Source organism: Mixophyes fleayi, chromosome 4, assembly GCF_038048845.1.
Source record: "Mixophyes fleayi isolate aMixFle1 chromosome 4, aMixFle1.hap1, whole genome shotgun sequence".
NCBI lineage: Eukaryota > Metazoa > Chordata > Amphibia > Anura > Limnodynastidae > Mixophyes > Mixophyes fleayi.
In genome coordinates, this window is record NC_134405.1 from 160,045,638 (window position 1) to 160,065,518 (window position 19,881).

The following is a 19,881-nucleotide window of genomic DNA, read 5'->3' on the forward strand; positions in this document are numbered from 1 at the left end:
CCCCCCCCCACACTAGCTTCTTGGACATCTCCTCAGGGATCTCCCAAAAATTAGGCAAGTATGGCGTAAACTATAAAAACTTTAATTTAGCGAAGGGTGGGGTAATATCCTACGGTGGTAGTAGGATAATCTTTCACTGTTTCAAGAGGAGCAGATTAATTTTCAGTGATCATATCTCAAAATAGGAATGAGGGCATATAATTATGTGAGCCCAGGGCATTTCAATAGGTGCAAAATGATACGCACTTTTACTTTTGGTAAAAGTAACATACATTTTTTTCCTCAATACAGTTAGCTTAATTATAATTTAATATTTTCTTACTTTCTTTTAGTTAATTGTCACAGAAAATTAATATACAGGTTAACCTTATTGGTGTGGAGTTTGTATGTTCTCCCCGCGTTTGCGTGGGTTTCCTCCAGGTGCTTCGGTTTCCTCCCACACTCCAAAAACATACTAGTAGGTTAATAGGTTGCTATCAAAAATTGACCCTAGTCTCTCTCTCTCTAGTCTCTCTCTCTGTCTGTGTGTGAGTGTGTGTCTATATTAGGGAATTTAGACTGTAAGCTCCAATGGAGCAGGGACTGATGTGAATGAGTTCTCTGTACAGCGCTGCAGAATCAGTGATGCTATATAAATAAATGGTGATGATGATGATGATGATATTTTCTTCCATTTCACTTCCAATGTGTTTCATGTTAACGACGTGATTCTGCTCAGAAGTTTAATGTTTTGTAATATTTAATTTTTGTAACCTGATCTGTTGCCAAAGCTTAAAAACTATCAATTTTGAAACAATCATACAATTATCACATCCACTTACTGAAGAGATTGGACAACTAGGAAGTACAGAGGCTGTTGAATCAAAGATGCACCCAAGTATTGTATATATGCTTTTTGCTATACTATTTTCTGCTGGTAATGTTGAGCATTTTTATACATGTATTAACTTTTTATTTTTTGGATGACTGTTATATATAAGTACTGTTTCTATGGGCTGTTTTTGAATGCATGATGTGGATGGCCGGTTCCATGTGCATTGTTTACCTGTGAAGAGATGGCACCAGAATGCACTATGGGTAGAAGGCATGTTAACAGTCAATGTGATGCTGTGGGCAATATACTACTGGGAAACCTGGGGTCCTGGCATTCATGTGGATGTTTCTTTGACACATACCACCTACCTAAACATTGTTGCAGACCAAATGCATCCCTTCATGGCAATGGTATTCCCTCCTTCAGCAGGATAATGCACCCTGCCACACTGCAAAAATTGTTCAGGAATGGCTTGCAGTACATGCCAGAAAATTCAAGATGTTGACTTGTCCTCCAAATTCCCCAGATCTCAATCTGATCGAGCATCTGTGGGAAGTCTGAGCCATGGAGGCCCCACTTCTCAACTTACAGCACTTAAAGGATCTGCTAACGTCCTGGCGCCAGATACCACAGGACACCTTCAGAGGTCTTGAGGTCCTGTGCAATATTAGGCAGGTGGTTTTAATGTTGCAGCTGTCCGGTATATATATATATATATATATAGTTGACTGTATTTACTGTTTTTATGTCAGTATCTATATACATAGAATATACATATTTTTTGGGAAAGACAAAGCTGGAATTTCCCCTATCAAAATCCTGTGCTCGCCCTTGAGTTAATTAGGTTTCTTGAACTAGCTAGTGATTATAATAGGTGATAGACATTTTAATTAAACACCTTTTGCTTAACAACAAAACATCAGTGAGATGACTACACAACTTAAATCTGCCACCAAAGTATATTTTAAGGACTATAGTAAATGTTATCTAAGAAATAGCTTCTCGCAGAAGTTTCCTATGTAGTTGTGAACCAGGATTCTTACATATGTTAGAGAATAATTATCTTCTTAAATGAAAGTTCTGAATGCTTTTTTTTTTCCTGTCACAAAAATGTTAAATACCTCAGCAAAGGCTACGAATGAGGAATAGAAACACATAGTAATGGAAGCTTGTGCAATAATTATGCATGGCTACGTGCTTCTGTTTTATTTCATATATTTGCAAATTGTCACTTGCAGATGGTAACAGTAAAATAATATTAATAATAAAATATAAATTGTTAAATCATTTAAATTGGTTAATACAAATATGCCTACTCTTACATGAAATTATATCACACCCATCTGTTTTACTGCCAGTAAAAAGAGAAAATGTGTGCATTTATGAATATGGTTATTCTCATTGTATCCTTCAATAAACGTTTAGTCAAACACATTGCAATACATTTTCTTTGAGAACCTTATTTATCTGCATATTTACATTTCCCAATAAAGCACAAGATGCCATATAAATGTTCTCGCTGGCAAAATCGCATATCATCAATAGATTCCAAATGAAAATGTAATAAACTTATAGAATGCTTGCTTGATTTTCAGAAGTAATAACTTTTAAACTAAGTACCAAAAGAGCGTGAACGTTTTTTTTATTTTATCATTAAAAAAGCTTACATTAGTGCTTATGTTATTTTCATAATTAATACAATAAATAAGGAAATGTCCCCATAAATGTTGAACACTGAAATGCAAGATTCTCCTGGCTCCTGCTTTAGAAGAATATGACTGTTAATGAATCACCTGAGTTGAGCATCTCACAAACACTGGATACCCGCCATTCTAGAGAGGGAGGGAATTAGATCACATTTTTACATGTGGCTAGAGTTCTTCTTTAAAGTCAGCTTTGACTTCATTGTCCATAATTGAACCTTCTTGTCTGCCCAATTTGTAGGAAGAAATTTTTAATTTTTCTTTTTTTTTTGGCTTCATTTAAGAAAATGTGACTGTTTATTTCTTCAAAATTCGTCTTTTTCATTTGTGTAATGGCAAAAAATAGAAAAATACAGCTTTATCTTATCGGAGACTGAATGTACATTTCCAAGCTTTGTTACATGTTTGGAAACTGGCAGATTGTCAAGAAGATAAGATAATTTACATAGAAAAGAAATTGTTTGCTAGGATACCAAAAGCATTAATGAAAAAAATCTTAATGATTCCTTGATTCTTTTGGTGAAAGAAATATAACAATGAATGTTATTAACACACAGCAACTAACCATCTGTTATCTCTCTTCAGTATGGAAAGCATAACAAGGGAGGTTTTATAACCTAGAAGGGCTGTATAAAATAACCAAGGCACAACTTAATTTTCACCAGTTCATTATTTATTAGAATGTGTTTTGAGAAATCACGTTGTATAGGAAAACAGCAGCTGTTCACTCGGGTGTTATAGGCACAAGTGTATAATTCAATTTTCTCCTGCCACTGGCACCAGGAAAATGAACCATTTAACTTGTGCTGGGGTCTGAGCATCTCCTGAATGGCAGAGATCCAGGAATTAGGGGTGGGGGTTTACTACTTAAATTTTACCTGGATGGAGTTTATTTTTTAAGATACAAAATATATCAAATTCAAATGACTAATCCTTACTTAAAAAGCCCCCCCTATATACATCTCAAATTTCATCTCTCGACCTATTAAATCTACCTCTGAGCTGCACATCACATTATCCCCGGTTACCACCTTTCATTCCCACCTACAAAACTTCTCACATGCTGCTACCCACTTATTGCATCCCCAACCACGCCCGGACACAATCTCCCACACCCTTCAATTCTTTAAATGCCCTCTGAAAACCCATAATTTCATTAGAATTTACTCTACTCCCACCAATACTACCCACAGTAAGGAATCCTCACAATTGTCTCTATTTCCACTCTCAGCCACACTCGTTCCCCTTGTTTCAGCTGTAGAATGTAACCTCTCTGTTCCTATTTTATGTATGTCTTGTTTTCAACATTATACGGAGCTGCAGAGCACTGTGGCACCTTACAAATGAAAGCAAAGCTTTGCAATAAAGTGATCTAGTCACTAATATACCATTTAGCTTGTTAGGAGTCACGATCTTGGGACTACCTTTTTGTACACTGTGGAGACCTCTGTGGGAATGTGCAGAGTTGGTTGTAATATGATGGGTTTGCCCCATATCATGTCATAATGCCACTTCAGATGGTCAACCTGGTAAAGTGAATGGGATGGAGAGTGGGCTCCACATGCTACAGGGTCCCCCATTTTACATCTGCTTAAGAGGGGTAAATCCATTGTATAAAAAGTATACTAAAAGTGGAATTGTCCTTTTCAGAGTCAAGTTATTTAGACTGATTGGTGTCAATTTGGTCACATAATGGGCATCATTTAGGTAGCATACTGGATGCAAACTGCCGAACACCTTGGTATTGCACTTTTGCATCTAAATAGTCTATCCAGCGCAGATCAAGATGCATCTCTACACTTTGATCTCAGGAGACTGCTCCGCAAACTAGAAGTGCATCTAGGATTGTGGAGCGCAAAAAAACCCACTTTATTTAGTTTCTATAATCTTGTTCAGCAAAACGAAATCTAATTTTGAACTTTTCGGCAAATCTGTGTATTGGTGCACCTTTTTTACAATTAGCAAGAAACTCCTTCATTATGCCGAACTCCTCGTCTTGTCCTGTGCAAAGTTCTGCTTCCCCACAAATGCCCTTACATTACTCCATAGACCTTTGAACTTTAGCAGAAATCTAGGTACTCTTATGCGAGTTAATTGCAGCCAAATCTGATTTTATGCTTTACCTTGGCCTCCAATGTATTCTACATGTTTCTGTTTGAACCTGTTTATTGGTATTGTACCCACCTGAAGAATATCTCCTGATCTATGAGCATTTAACTTAGTGATGATACACTGTGGTACACTTGGCCTGAGTCATTAAGGAGAGCAAAGCATAAAAAAGGAGTAACTTTGCACCTGGGCAAAACCATGTTGCATTGGAGGGGGAGGTAAATTTAAAATGTGGGGACAGATTTATAGTTAGGGTAGGGCATGTCCTAGATCAACTTTAAATTTCAGTGTAAAAATAAACACCTAGCAAGTATTTGTCTGTTAGATGTAAAAACAGGCTTTATTTAACTTATCTACAGAATAATAATCTAATTTGAACCCCTTGCATTGTAACATGATTTGTCCTGGAGAACATTTACTCATTTACTTTTTTGCCTTATTTTCCTTAATCATACTTGCCAACTCTCCTGAAATGTCTGGGAGACTCCCGAAATTCGGGTCAGTCTCACGGACTCCCGGGAGAGCAGGCGAATCTCCCGCATCCCGCTACTGCCGTCTCACAATGATGCGATTCGCGGTGAATTGCGTCATTTTGGCCCTGCCCCGTGACAAAAAGTCATTTCCATTGCAGGGGGCGTGGCTAAATGCATCATTTTGGCAAAGCCCCCCGCAACGGAAAGGACTTTTTGTCCCCTCCCACCCTCCAGTCACGCCCCTCTTCCGGAAAGAAGTTGCCCAAAGTAGGCAAGTATGTCCTTAATGACTCAGGCCCTTAGTCTCCACCCCAATGAAGGTAGAATATTTTTATGACAAAATCATACAGACCAAATTGCCTTGAAAGATGTAGAAGAATTTTTCAAAATGCAAGTAATACACTCCATTAAAAAAATAAACCATACTCTATTTTTTGCTGTGTGTAGCCACAGGAATGTAGGATTCTTCTACATAAAAGTAGGACATATTTCTTTCCACAAAGCTACATGCGCAAATAATGAAATATTTAATATAGGTACAGTCATAACGCGTATTATATATAACGAATGTTATAGAAGCTTAACAGTACACTATATGAATTAGCATCTTGACGCCTTGTCCCAAATTGTTGAAATAGTCAAAATATTGATTTTTGTTTTCATAATTATACAAATGTACCTGTGTTTTAGGTGTTTGAAAAGCTATGATATGCATCACACATTGTTAATAAGAAAATGGCTACTGTTTTTGCAAATAATTACAGAATAGAGCAGTGTTGTGTATGTTAGAAATACAGGCAGGTGATGAAAGGATATTTAGTTCCACAAAGCAGGAGAGCCACTGGTTCCCTAAGCCTATTCTAGCATTGGTGCTCAACCTTTTGTTTAAGCTTTAAAACCCCAGAGTGTCTTTGTTCTGGGACCCCAAAAAGGCAATTCCCAATAAAACATATTGCACATCTATCAGGGTTCTATAACACAATAAATGTTTTTGTTTTTATTTAAACAGCAAAAGTCTTTGACAGTAAACTGGTGCTTATTTTTGTTGACAGGGTATAGTATGTACAGCTATTTCGCACTTCAAAATTCTAAGAACTAGAATGCTACTCATAGGTTAATGTGCACAAGATATACAACACTTTTTAGCTTGTGATGTTTAGTTCTCAAGGGAAAACTGTATGTGTGACTGGGATAGACAAAAGCATTGTAGATTAACATAGCATAGCAGGCTGAAATGTCTAGGTGTCTGGGTTTTATTTTTAAAAAATCTATATGAAGAGAGAGCAGTATTTAATGGAACGGATTGTATTTGATTTGTTTTTGTTGTGTCTTATCAAGGGACAGCTCTCAGTGGCCCTTGGGCTGGGAATGAGATAAAGGGAGAGAAGTTGCCATATTTTAAGATGAATAGTTTTATTCAATGTTGATATTTTAGTAATCTGATAACATTATGCACCTTCCAGTTCATCTGGACATAAGAATGGTTTGACAAAATCTTCAATATGGGTATTTATATCCGTAGACTTGAACACAATGAGCCTGAGTCATTAAGGAGAGCAAAGTATATAAAAGGAGTAACTTTGAAACCTGGGCAAAACCATGTTAGATTGGAGGGGGATGTAAATTTAAAATATGGGGACAGATTTATAAAGTTGGGATAGGGCATGTCTTAGATCAACTTTAATTTTCAGCGTAAAAATAAAGCTATCAAGTATTTGTGTGCTGCATGAAACAACAGCCAGTATTTATGTGCAAAATAATAAATTAATTTGCATTCCTTGCATTGTAACATGGTTTGTCCAACAATTCTTCTTTAACAATAAAATGCACATGGACAAACTTAAAATGTAAACTGATCTGCAAGTGGACATGTTACCTATAATGTATTATTCTATACTACACAAGTGATTGTGTAAACATTCCTGTGAATAGTATCTGTATATTTGAGTTCTGAACTCATTGAGTATAATCAAACCATCCATTATTTCCTTATATATTTTTGTTTTTGTTTTCTTTTAGGTATTTCTGCCAAGGATCAGAGCACTTACTGTATTCATTCTTCAAAATTGGTTACACACAATTATGAGATAAAATGGTTGGGGCTAGAAAAACTTATACCTAGAGCATTAGACAGTATGGACCTGAGTCATTAAGGAAAGTAAGACAGAAAAAAGTAGTAAATGTTCTCTGGTATGAACCATATTACAATGCAAGAGGTGCAAATTAGTTTATTATTTTGCATATAAGTTAAATACTGGTTGCTTTTTCATCTAGCACACAAATACTTGATAGCTTTATTTTTACACTGAAATTTAAAGCTGATCTAGGACATGCCCTACCCCAACTATAAATATGTCCCCACAATTTAAATTTAGCTCCCCCTCCAATGCAACATGGTTTTGCCCAGGTGCAAAGTTACTCCTTTTTTATGCTTTACTCTCCTTAATGACTCAGGCCCTATGTCTTCTAAGGCAACTTTTTGTGTGCATATGTGTAGGCAAGTTTAATGGGGGCAACAGCACAATACAATAAGTATAGATCCTTTCAAATTTACCTCTAAATTAAATTTATACATGCCATTTTTTTGTCTCCTCCATTATTGAACTTTAATGCAAATCATGGAGGAAGTAAATTAAGAGGCATTCTAATAGGTGAAACATAACTTTTAATAGGCAGTGTAATACACTAAAAATTACAAAGGTACTTTGTGTTAACAGCACATAACCAGTAGTCAACCTCTTATTTGATAATTTACAGAGAGAAATGTGGTTTTATTAAGGGATTACATGTTCACTCTAAAATACATTGTGTTAAGAATAATGTACAATAATCTATTCTTATTAGTAAATTTATACATAGAATATTTATCTATATTCTTGCTAAATTATAAAATAATGTGTGTGTTGAGAAATTAGCAATCTCTCTATATATGACTGCCCTTGCTAATCTTGATTTCTTAGTGTTCTATTTAAATATTTTTATTGTATATTCATTTATGCCACATACTTAACTTATAGCTATTTCAATGTCTGTCACAATACTAATAGGATATGAGTATGTTTACTGTATATATTCATGTTAAATGTATGCATGTTTATTTACTTTAGTTTTTATATTAAATTGAAAACTCGAACAACAAATAAATCTCAGTTGTTATGTGAAGGATTTAAAAGGTCACCATGTCCTTCCCTACAGTACAAATATAGTAAACATCCATAAAATCGTGCATTGATTTTTTCTTTCCCTTAAAACAGCCTAAAACAGTGGGGATGAACTGCTTCCTATTCAACAAACTAATGATTTAGCAAGCTGTTCAATAGTCTCGACTGTGGGATGTTATTGTCTAAAAGGAGGATCCTAAAATGTTTGCACATAACATGTGGCTGCGTAATTGTACTTCAGCTAACACTGCTTTGCAATCACTCATCAGTATACTAGTAGGCTTGTTCTTATAGCATATATGCAGTCCTTATGTAAATACATGGATGGTACTGATCTTGTTATATGTATATCATTTTACAGTACCTAAGGCGGTTTCATTAAATCAGAGTACTTTATATTGACTTGTGGGGGTGACAAATGATCCATTATAATCCTTTGTTGGTGGCCAACAATTGACGTTTGTAGAAATTTTTCATGAAACACAGATCTCATTGAAGTGTATGTATTGTAGTCATACGACTAAAGTCCAATTATTGTTCTAAAATGGGTAGGTGGTACGTGTCAAAGTAACATCTACATGAGTGCCAGGAACCCCAGTCTCTCAGCAGAACATTGCCCACAGCATCACACTACCTCCACCAGCTTGCCTTCTTCCCATAGTACTTCCTGTTGGCATTTCTTTTCCAGGTAAACAACCCACACACAACCAGCTGTACACATGATGTAAAAGTAACATGATTCATTAGACCAGGCCACCTTCTCCCATTGCACTATGGTACTGTTCTAACATTCACGTGCCCGTTGTAGGTGCTTTCAGCTGTGAAAAGGGGTCAGCATGGGCTCTCTGACCAGTCTGCCACTATGCAGCCCATACGCAGCAAGCTGCAATGCACTGTGTGGTCTGATATCTTTCTATTGTAGTCAGCATTAGCTTTTTCTGCAGTTTGTTATTCACTTCACTTGTCAGTGGTTTTAATGTTTTGGCTGATTTGGTTAAGATTTGTATGTTTTAGCTGTAAGCATGTGTCACTGTACACTTGCTTCTGACCACTGTGTAGTGTAACAATAAAAGTTCTGGTATCTAGCATTTCACCTAATAGAGATACAGTAAAGCAGTTTTCTTTGCTACCTTGCAGCTGCTTTTTAACTTTCTAGGTTTATTTTAGTCAATTGTATATGAATATTTATGCCAAAATGAGTATTGCAGCAACATGTTTGCGCTTTTTGAAGAACTTCAGTCAAAACTTTTAAAGATCCCCCCCCCCCCTCCCCATATTCAGCCCAAGCAATTCCTAAGTAACTCACCCCTGGCCCTTTCTCCTGGGCACTGCTCCTTGGAGACATATGAATACAGCACTAAGAGCAGCGAGTCTATAACCCTTATTAGACTGCTGCTGCCAAGTCGCTTCAGCTGTTCAATCAGCATTATGAAAGCAATTCACTAAGAGCTATATTCATTTAAAAGTCTCCAGAGTGCTGAGCGATGGAGAATAAACCGTTATCTGTGCCAGCAGGGGATGAGCCACTCTGGAATTGTGGGGTCCTGTATGTGGGATCACCATGGTTTTCTCATTTGGGGGGTGAGTTCATCACTATAATAGTAGTTTCAGCTGGAGTTCTATAAACAGATGATGCTTCTAACTATGAAAACAAAATCATTATAATGTATGTATGGCCAAAAAAAAAGAAGTAAAGCCATATTTTGTTTCTTTCAGCATCTCGCAGAGAAAGCAGAAGAGATACAAGGATCACATCAGTGGAGGGAAGACTTGGGGGTAAGCTGCCATTTTTACATATACATACTGGCAAGAAAATCTTTGAGATGTTATTTGCAAATAGAGGTTGGTTATGGAAAATAACCAGCATGTTATTTTTTAATGGTTTCGTTTCTTTTGCTTTGTGGTTTTGTTACTCTATAACATTATAATTTTCATTATTACTTTGGCTTTGGAGAAGTAGATGTCTTAATAATGGAAATGTTCTACTCTTCCGTGTAGCTGTAACAGTGTTCTATAACTTAAGTTTTAATATGGGTAAACGTATTGCTTAATCACATGTCCTTATTACCGTGTAACTTTTTTGGTGTGTGTCCTATTAACAGTATTCCCCTATGTAAATATAGCATGTGTCTATCCTAGTATTAAATTTCAATAAATCTCCTTCTGTAATTCAATGAAATGCTTCATGATCCATTAGATATCATGGTCTATATTGTTTAATTCTAATGTTCAGGTTTGCTGTACTTAATACCATTGGCTTTCAATTCATATTTAGTGACATCTTACCTAGTGACCCATTAGACTTACTGAGTCATAAAGTTTGGTACATATTATCCTTTTAAACAACCATGTCTCATGTGGGTAGGATCCATCTTCTTATATAAGCATGTGCATTTTCTGTCTTTACTTAATACATCTATCCATTTTAACTGTGTTTATTGTTCACTTCACAAATCACACAGCACACCTCTTACCACACCTCTTATAATTTACATAGCTGGCATCGGTCGACCTGCACATGTTATGAGTACCTCTGTGATTGCAAATATAGCAGAATGAGTCAGTAGCTGGTGAAGAATGTAATAATTTATTGCATGACAAACAGAAGCAAAACAAAATAGAATCCAAGAATGCAGGAAATTAACAACACTCAATTTGGCTAATAAAAAACACAATCCGGGTGTGGCTGGGTGAAAGGAAATACCGCATATCCTCGAGTATAAGCCGACCCGAATATAAGCCGTGGCACCTAATTTTACCACAAAAACTGGGAAAACTTATTGACTCGAGTATAAGTCTAGGGTGGGAAATGCAGCAGCTACTGGTAAATTTCAAAAATAAAAATATTGGAGGGTGGCTTCTATGCATTAGATAAATACATATACAGCTAGTACCATAACTGTGCGTATTGATTATTACATATTCCCTGAAACCACAGTCCAACTCAGGCTCCCAAAATGTCTCCAAATGTACCAAAAATCATTAAATACCCACATCATCTCAGAGAGAGAGAGAGTGAGTACCTTGAGGCAGCATCACCAGGGAGACTGAACTCCCCAAGGTGATTGCAAGCTAGATAAACACTGCAAACACTGCAACAAGCCAGGTTTTCCGATCAGCACCCAGCTGCAGCTTGCTATTTTATACTCTGGGGAAGTCAGCTGAAGGTAACACCCATTGTACTGTTCTCACTCTTGCAATGTTTAGTCTGGAGGCCTCTTATCAGCGTGACGCTGGGGAGGAAGTCCACATCATTTCCTGTTTTGGCATCTCTCACAGCAGAATCAGTCTACTCCCCTTCCTGTTATTGACTGAGTATTTTCAAGAAACGCAAATTGTTTTCTTTTTATGGTCAACCTATTTTCACTGCTGGGGTCTTGTTATACCACTGAGAGTAACTGCTTTTACAAAGCGACAGCTTACTTCGGTGTGCACACTGCTAACACTTTAACAGAAGGAAAAAACAAACAAGGAAACAGCCAAAACAATATTAAATGCTCTTTACATTACCTGGGCAGAGTATTTAGTCCGTATCCGGCCAGCCTCGCAGCCCTTGTCACACACTCTAATCTGAGAGAGTCACACTCTAATCAGAGTTCTGCCTTTTACTTACTTCCGCAGTGGAACGCAAGTTTGCGTTCCAAATGCTGAACTTCCTGTCAGTGGAACGCACAGTTAAGAGCTGAGGGACAGGAGAACAGGTAAGTTTACTCGTGTATAAGCCGAGGGGGGCTTTTTCAGCTTAAAAAATGTGCTGAAAAAGTCGGTTTATACACGAGTATATACGGTAATCTCTAAACTGGTAATGCAGGAACCAAGGACACACACAATGTGGATGACAGCAGTAGGTAGCAAATAACGGATGCTGGGAAAATGCAGGAATGGTCATAGTCGGTAGAGCCTGGGATGCACAGGGACAGTCACTGAAAACAGCCAGTCAACAAAGAGGATCAACAATTCCAATTTCAACCACTCAACCCAACCACTCGCACACACGCACACACACACACACACACACACACACACACACACACACACACACAATAAATATATATATATATATATATATATATATATATATATATATAAATATTTAAAATGCCATGCATAACTTATGAATGTAACTTGGTCAAACAAGTGTTCATGAATTTATGAGTATGTACTGACATAAAAAAGATCAATAAACCTGCAGCTTGAACTTAACGTGCCACGGGCACAAAACAAGCACAATGTACATGTACTTTTCCTGCTAAAGGGGTATTTTATATTAACTATAATTAGTTTGTGCTACCTCAGCCTCACCTGTCGGGAAGTTGTAATGATGAGAAAGTGGAGTTCTTCCTTATATACTAAGAACAAAGAAAATTGCATGATAATGGAAATGCTTTAAACCTTTTGTCTATTTTTGTAAAAGTGTGCTATGTAATCAGGCAAAGTAAGTTAAAAAAAAGTCTGCCACAGCATACATTGCTGACAGCAGTGATATGTCCATTCATTCTCGGAGTTAGTGACTAAGGGTGTAGGAGGGACAGACTTAAACAATAATAAGTCAACACTCAGTAGCATGCATTGTAGGGCCCATTCAATGAGTTGGAAACATTGTACAACAAAGAATGACAGAACTATAACATATTGTATATTGTTTTTGAATGTGTGTGAATGCAAATTAGGTATGACAAATGGCTCTATTGAAAATTAGTCAATTGTTTGAGGCAATGTTTAAACTTAAAAAGAAAGAAATACAAGTACACACTTAAATCTGTTGTCAGGAATGAGTTAGCCTGTACTATAACCTCCTTCCTGATCTGCTATGTAATCTCTCTGGAAACACACCCTGGTGCTTCCTTGTCTGTTTAAAATGGCTGTTCAATCCACCTTTGTCTGACCAGTAAAGCGCCTGACTGCAGCTGCAGTATTTCCAGTCTGCCTGTGTAACTCCTAATCCCAGCTAGCTGCAGTATTTCCAGTCTGCCTGTGTAACTCCTAATCCCAGCCAGCTGCACTATTTCCAGTCTGCCTGTGTAACTCCTAATCCCAGCCAGCTGCAGTATTTCCAGTCTGCCTGTGTAACTCCTAATCCCAGCCAGCTGCCATATTTCCAGTCTGCCTGTGTAACTCCTAATCCCAGCCAGCTGCAGTATTTCCAGTCTGCCTGTGTAACTTCTAATCCCAGCCAGCTGCCATATTTCCAGTCTGCCTGTGTAACTTCTAATCCCAGCCAGCTGCCATATTAACAGTCTGCCTGTGTAACTCCTAATCCCAGCCAGCTGCAGTATTAACAGTCTGCCTGTGTAACTCCTAATCCCAGCCAGCTGCAGTATTTCCAGTCTGCCTGTGTAACCCCTAATCCCAGCCAGCTGCAGTATTTCCAGTCTGCCTGTGTAACTTCCTAGTCCTGTTTAAGATTTTTCTATTCTTCTCTTTAAATAATAATTGAGATGAGCAGGTTTCCAAATTATAATATTTCTATTTTTATTAAAAGATATTATCCAAAGATACAGTCATTACTGGACGAAGCACACATATGCCCAGGGATTCAAATGCCAATTGACAATCTATAATTGAATAGGTCATTCTTTTATAGAAAATGTTAATTATCATTGCCAAAACCACACCTTTCCACCTTACATCACTGATGACACTCTTAGTCTCTATCCTTAATCTTCATTAAAGTGACATGTTCTTGGAGGGGCCTTTTGGAAGGGTCTTCTTGACCTTATTTGGAGCAACAATGTCCTTGGCCTTGTCCGGCCATTGTGAAATAATGGAATTTTACTGAAATCCTGTTTCTTGTTGTTTTTCTCTATTGTGTAATATGTAGGAGAAAGGTCAGTACTTTTCCTCTTAAAAGCACAGACAAATAAAATTCAAGTTCATTAGTTCATTCTATTGAACTAATTGGTAATATAGGGTTTTTGTTAATTATTACTTCGACAGTTCTCACGTTTGTGTTTACATATCGAAACATAATTAGCAATCATCTACTTCTGACCAAGTCCTAAAACTTGATACATTTAACATCATGTGACCAATAAGACATACTTATTATTTATTCAACACAAATTAAGCCAACATGAAAAAGCCATTTTAAAAGCACAGACACATAAAATTTAATTTTAAAGTTCATTAGTTCATTCTATTGAACTAATTGGTAATATAGGGTTTTTGTTAATTATTACTTTGACAGTTCCACCTTTTTCATGTGGCTATAATTAATTGAATGGGGGTATATATTTCTGTCAGCACTGATGTTCTCGGATTGGTTTGGCTCTCACAAGTCTTTGTATACAACACAAACCATACTTGCAACAAGTATAAAGAAACAATATTGCCACAATTATTATCACAATAAATTTCATGTAAATATACATCATTGGGTCAGATAGCCACTTTCCAAGTCCAAAGAACCATATACTTGGGTTTAACCATGTCCATGATGAATCATTTTCAAAGTCTTTATCATAATTTTGTCATCAAAATCCTTCTTTCATATTGTGAGCATTGTTTATATAACTTGTAATTACAGTTTCTAGAAGTGTCTTTGGTTAGGAAATAAACAATGCACTCCAAGTTCAGTCTCAAGGATTAAACAATACCCTCTTGTCTGGGCCGTTAAATAGTCCAAAACTACTCAATGTTGTAAAAGTTCATTTTTAAATACCTGTAATTCATAACAATAGGTTTCACCATAAATTCTCAATATCAATTATCAATAAATGAAACTAAACATTCAATTTCATATTGACTAGTCCTAAATCCAAAATTTCCATATGTAAACATATTATCAATACTTATACCCACTTTATGTCTCACTGACTTAATGAGTGGAACATATTTTTTGACAATATCTTTTTCAACTCATTGTACAACACTGTATAAAACTGAGGAACCACTCTTCCAAAGCAGCATAATTCTACAGAATTTATTGGTAACCATTTGTATGCATATTTTTCATATATATAATAAATTTCTCCTGGTAAAAGAAATGGAGCACAATATTAACACCATGGTTGAGATTAGCATAGCCAAATGACATCTTGTATCTGGTATATTATCTCCTCCGTCTGAGTCTGGTCTAATAATTAATTTTATAACAATGCTTTGTGTACATATTTTACTCTTAAGAGATTTGATGGTATATCTTTCACACTTAGTTGCATCTGTTTGAAGTTCTATCTTTAGTTTAGGTTTCTCATTTTATGTAATTTCTAAATCTCTGTCTTCATCAAATGTACAAGGTACTTTACATTCTGGCACATATGTTTTTTTGCACTGTAACCACTGTGTCACACTTATTCAAGCTAACTCTTCCAACTTCAAGTACTTGTTGTTCCAAGGCAGCAGTGTATATACCTTGAGGGGTTATCATTTTAACCTCATTTATTGTTTTATTAAATTCAATTATGTGTGGTGCTAAAATTATAACCGGAGGTTTAGTCAAGTTATAGGTACTTTCAACAATCCAACCACAATCACTAAGATCTCAATCTTGTTCTTGACATATTATATCAGAACTAATGTGTGTCATCCTTCATACGATACCAGAAATGGTAACAGTGGCATATTTATACTCTGTAAAGGAGTTTTAGTACACACCCAACAATTTGTAACTCCTAACATTTCACTTAACATAACATGCAATTGGTCAATTGGATATAGTTTTTTGCAACATTCATTATTATCAGACCGCCATATTATGAACCTTTCTTCTGGTGGAGTACCACAATACTCACAAAACATTTTGGTATTGATGGTACTCCTTTACAATTTCTGAATTTCCTTATTTTCCTGTTTAGAAAAGAAGCAGAAATTGTCTTATTAAAATCATCCTCATCTAATATATTAGAAGGGCTATCACTTTTCCACCTTCTACTCAATTCCTTTCCAAAATATATAAATAACGTGTTAAGGCTACAAATATCATTATTCCTATAAAACAGGCAACAAGGTTGAATCTTCTTTGCGTAATAAGTCGATAACCATGTAGCTGATTATACATCATCACTTCTATCTTGATTAAAGAGTTCTATTAAATATAACTCAGCCTCTTTATCTGTGTTCAGTTCTGAGTCCTTTGGTTCCTTTAAGCTTGGGTCTTTGACCTGTTTGCAATGGAACTGTGAACCCAAGTGTCTTTTTCTGCAACTTTTACAGCAGTATCATTTGATAATAGAACTTGGTTTAAGTAGGACCATCCTATCGATCTGTAAGGGAACCAGAGCTTAAGAAATTTATTACCATAACATAGTCTCCAGGTTGTATTGTGTGTGCAGGCCGAGGAGCTGCTTTTGGTTGAATGCCTTTGTTCAAGTGTTCTTCTGGGTCTTCTGAAGCTTCTGCAACTGTTTAGACAACTGTATGACATATTGAACAGTTAAATCATGATGCAGCTTCAAGTCAGTCTGTGGATTAGTAACATATCTTGGCTGAAGTCCAAATAACAGTTCATATGGAGAGAGATTGAGAAGAGATTTAGAAGTGATTCTAATACTATGATAACCTAAAGAAGTGCCATTCATGTTTCTTTAGTAAGCTTAGTTATTCTTTAATTACTCCATTTATTATATCAACTTTCTCTGAAGCTTGAGAATGATATAGTGTATAAAGTTTTGAATCTATTCCCATCATATTACACATTCTTTGAAACACTTTTTCTGTGAAATGAGTTCACTCTCTGGGTAAACTACATCTACATACAAATTTTGGCAATATCTTCTTAGCAGTAAAATGTCTGCGGCAGTTAACTAGGCCTCAACCCACCAACACATATCAATACCAACTAACCTATACTGTAACCTTCTTATCTTTTTTTCTCTTAATTGAATAAAATCAATAAACTAATTTGTAACCTCTGAAAAGGTTATATTAGGCAACTATCTGACCTTAGAAGGTACCATCTTTCCTTCATTGTTCTTAAGACAAATTCTACATATTTCACATTTAAACTTAGCAACTGTAGTAATTTCTGGGCATACCAACAAGATATTACAATTCTAATCATGTTATCTGCTCTCATGTACACTAATCCATGAGCACTTTCTGCAAAAGCTGGTAACAACATTTTTGATGCTACTGGTTTATTTTCTATATCTACCCAAATTTCATCCTTTGTTTTATAACATTGTTTAAATGTTCATGTATTAATTTCATTCAATGTAGCCTTTTTCTGTCATTGTCATAAGTACTCAAATGTGATATCATGAAAAATTGGGTATGTGGCTGCCTTTCTAAAGCTGCTTCTCTAGTTGCTGAGTCTGCTAGTTTGTTTCCTAGTGAGACTTCATCAGTCTGTTTTGTATGTGCCGGCCACTTAATGACTGCAACCTCTTTTGGTAACTGTATAGCCTCTAATAGCTGTTTGACTGTTTGCGCATGTGATATAGGTGTTCCTGTTGATGTTAGATAAGCCATATATTTCCAAATAGCTCCAAAATCATGAACTACGGTAAACGCGTAATGTGAATCTGTGTTAATGTTTATTCGTTTTCCTTCAACTTGCTGACATGCTCTGATGAGTGCTGTGAGTTCGGCTACCTGAACTGAGTGTTAACCTAATGACTTAACTTCAATTATCTCATTATCATCATCATCACCATTTATTTATATAGCGCCACTGATTCCGCAGCGCTGTACAGATGCTCTGATGAGTGCTGTGAGTTCGGCTACCTGAACTGAGTGTTAACCTAATGACTTAACTTCAATTATCTCATTATCATCATCACCATTTATTTATATAGCGCCACTGATTCCACAGCGCTGTACAGATTATGTATAGTGACTGCTTATCCTGTCACTAGTAAACCATCATGTGTTTATCTATGAAACATTTTCATCAGTAATGAAAATTTAATCCAGATTCTTCAATGTAGTCTCAGAAATGTCTGGTCATACAGAAATGCTTACACATTTACTTAAATTCAATCATGTTTATTGTCTTCCTTGTCCTGTGAGGTTTCTGAGGGCAACAATGTAGGATTTAGATTCTGACATTTGTATACTGTAATGAGAGTAGGAGTAATGCAATTTTATTTAATTTTAATTTCCCATTGTATAACCCTTGCTACATACACATGTCTGGCCTGTGTACTATTCAGGAGTTGTGCAACAGCATGATGGACAAACAAATGTAACCTATGCTCAGGCCCGGCGCTCCCATTAGGCAACCTTAGGCAGTTGCCTAGAGCGCCGGGACCTGCAGGGCGCTGCTGCCGCTGACTAGATTTGAAAATCTAGTCAGCGGAGAGGAGTGGGAGATAGGTGCCCCGCCGCCGCTGTTTTTTCAATATCCGCCGCCACTGTCAATTTATTCTAATGCGCCCAGGCTGCCCGGCGCATCGCACACCTGATCACTGACGTCAGTGATCAGGTGACAGATCTTTACCCGGCGGCGCCTGCTGTATTATCACACTGTCTGTCAGTGACAGTGTGAATAAAGTGTGAATAAAGTTCCCCCCTCCACTCCTCTCCCAGCATGCATCGCTCCGCCTCCTGTGTGAAGAAGGCGAGGAGCAGCCATAGGAAAGAGAGAAGAGAAGTGAAGAAAAGAAATGAAAAGAGAAGAGAAGAGGTTTGAAGAACCCCCCCTGCATCTACAGACCAGGTAAATAAAATCTAATAATTTATTTATTTATTTATTTATTGTGTTCGTCGGGGGGCAGGAAGGGGGGGTGTTGAAATTTTGCCCAGGGCACCGAAAACCCTAGCACCGGCCCTGCCTAAGCTGCAGCACAATATCCTGTGTCTTTTCCACAAGAATAGCTGCTATGGCTATGAACCTTAAACATTAAGTTAATACTTTTGCTACCTATCTAATTGTACGCTAATTATCTTCTAAATATTCTAAACAGTGTTCTCATTATCAGTACAATAGAAAACACTTCTTATAATTGTGAATTCCTAATGCCAGGGTAAAGGCTAGAGTATTTTAATCTTTTCAAATGCCTCAGTGGATTCAGGAGTGTGTTCAAATTTATCTGGCATATAGCTGTGTCTGAAAAAACTGGTATTCACTGGCTACAGAATTGCAACCAAAACGTACTGCCTCTTTTTCTTTTTTTCCTTTTTTTTTTATTATTCTGAGGTAGAAGGTGTTCAAATACCATCCTTTAGGAACTCTAAATCTCTCTGGCCAGGTGTCAAACAATTTAACCTTGTTAGTACATAAATTAATTTTCTCCTTCTTGGATACTTCTGAAGAAAAACAAAAAAAACAAAGTAATTGTTTAGTATCTTCACAGCAGAGCATCATTCACATATTCTGGTCACCTGTGGGTACAAAAGATTGCAAATTATTCTGAAAACATTATAACAAATAATTAGAACTGTCTTTGAAACCTTATAAATATTAAACCTCCCTGTAGGTAACAGCAAAAGAAAATATTGTGAATAGTTGTTATTAGCAATAAAAATCAACGCTGCACCAATCTATGACTGTAATAAATAGATCTGCATTGAAATGCAGGGTGGGGTCCAGTCATTTGTCTGTTCTGTGGTACAAACTGTGTTCAAGCTCAGAACATAGGAAATTACTCTTGGCATGGGAATAAAATATCCACCTCATTCCATAGGACAAGGGGGATGGGAGGAGAGACATCTTTGCAACATGGGGAAACTACAAACAA

The 19,881-nt window shown here is 36.6% G+C and overlaps 1 protein-coding gene across 7 annotated transcripts in view; it reads left to right on the forward strand.

Moving 5' to 3' along the window:
* Positions 1–19,881, forward strand: part of CACNA2D1 (calcium voltage-gated channel auxiliary subunit alpha2delta 1) — a 612,754-nt gene that overhangs the window by 271,758 nt on the left and 321,115 nt on the right. For all 7 annotated transcript variants that reach the window (XM_075208701.1, XM_075208699.1, XM_075208698.1 and 4 more), the window contains exon 4: positions 9,977–10,036. In XM_075208701.1, coding sequence (XP_075064802.1) covers positions 9,977–10,036 — 60 coding nt within the window. The remainder of the gene's footprint in view (positions 1–9,976; positions 10,037–19,881) is intronic.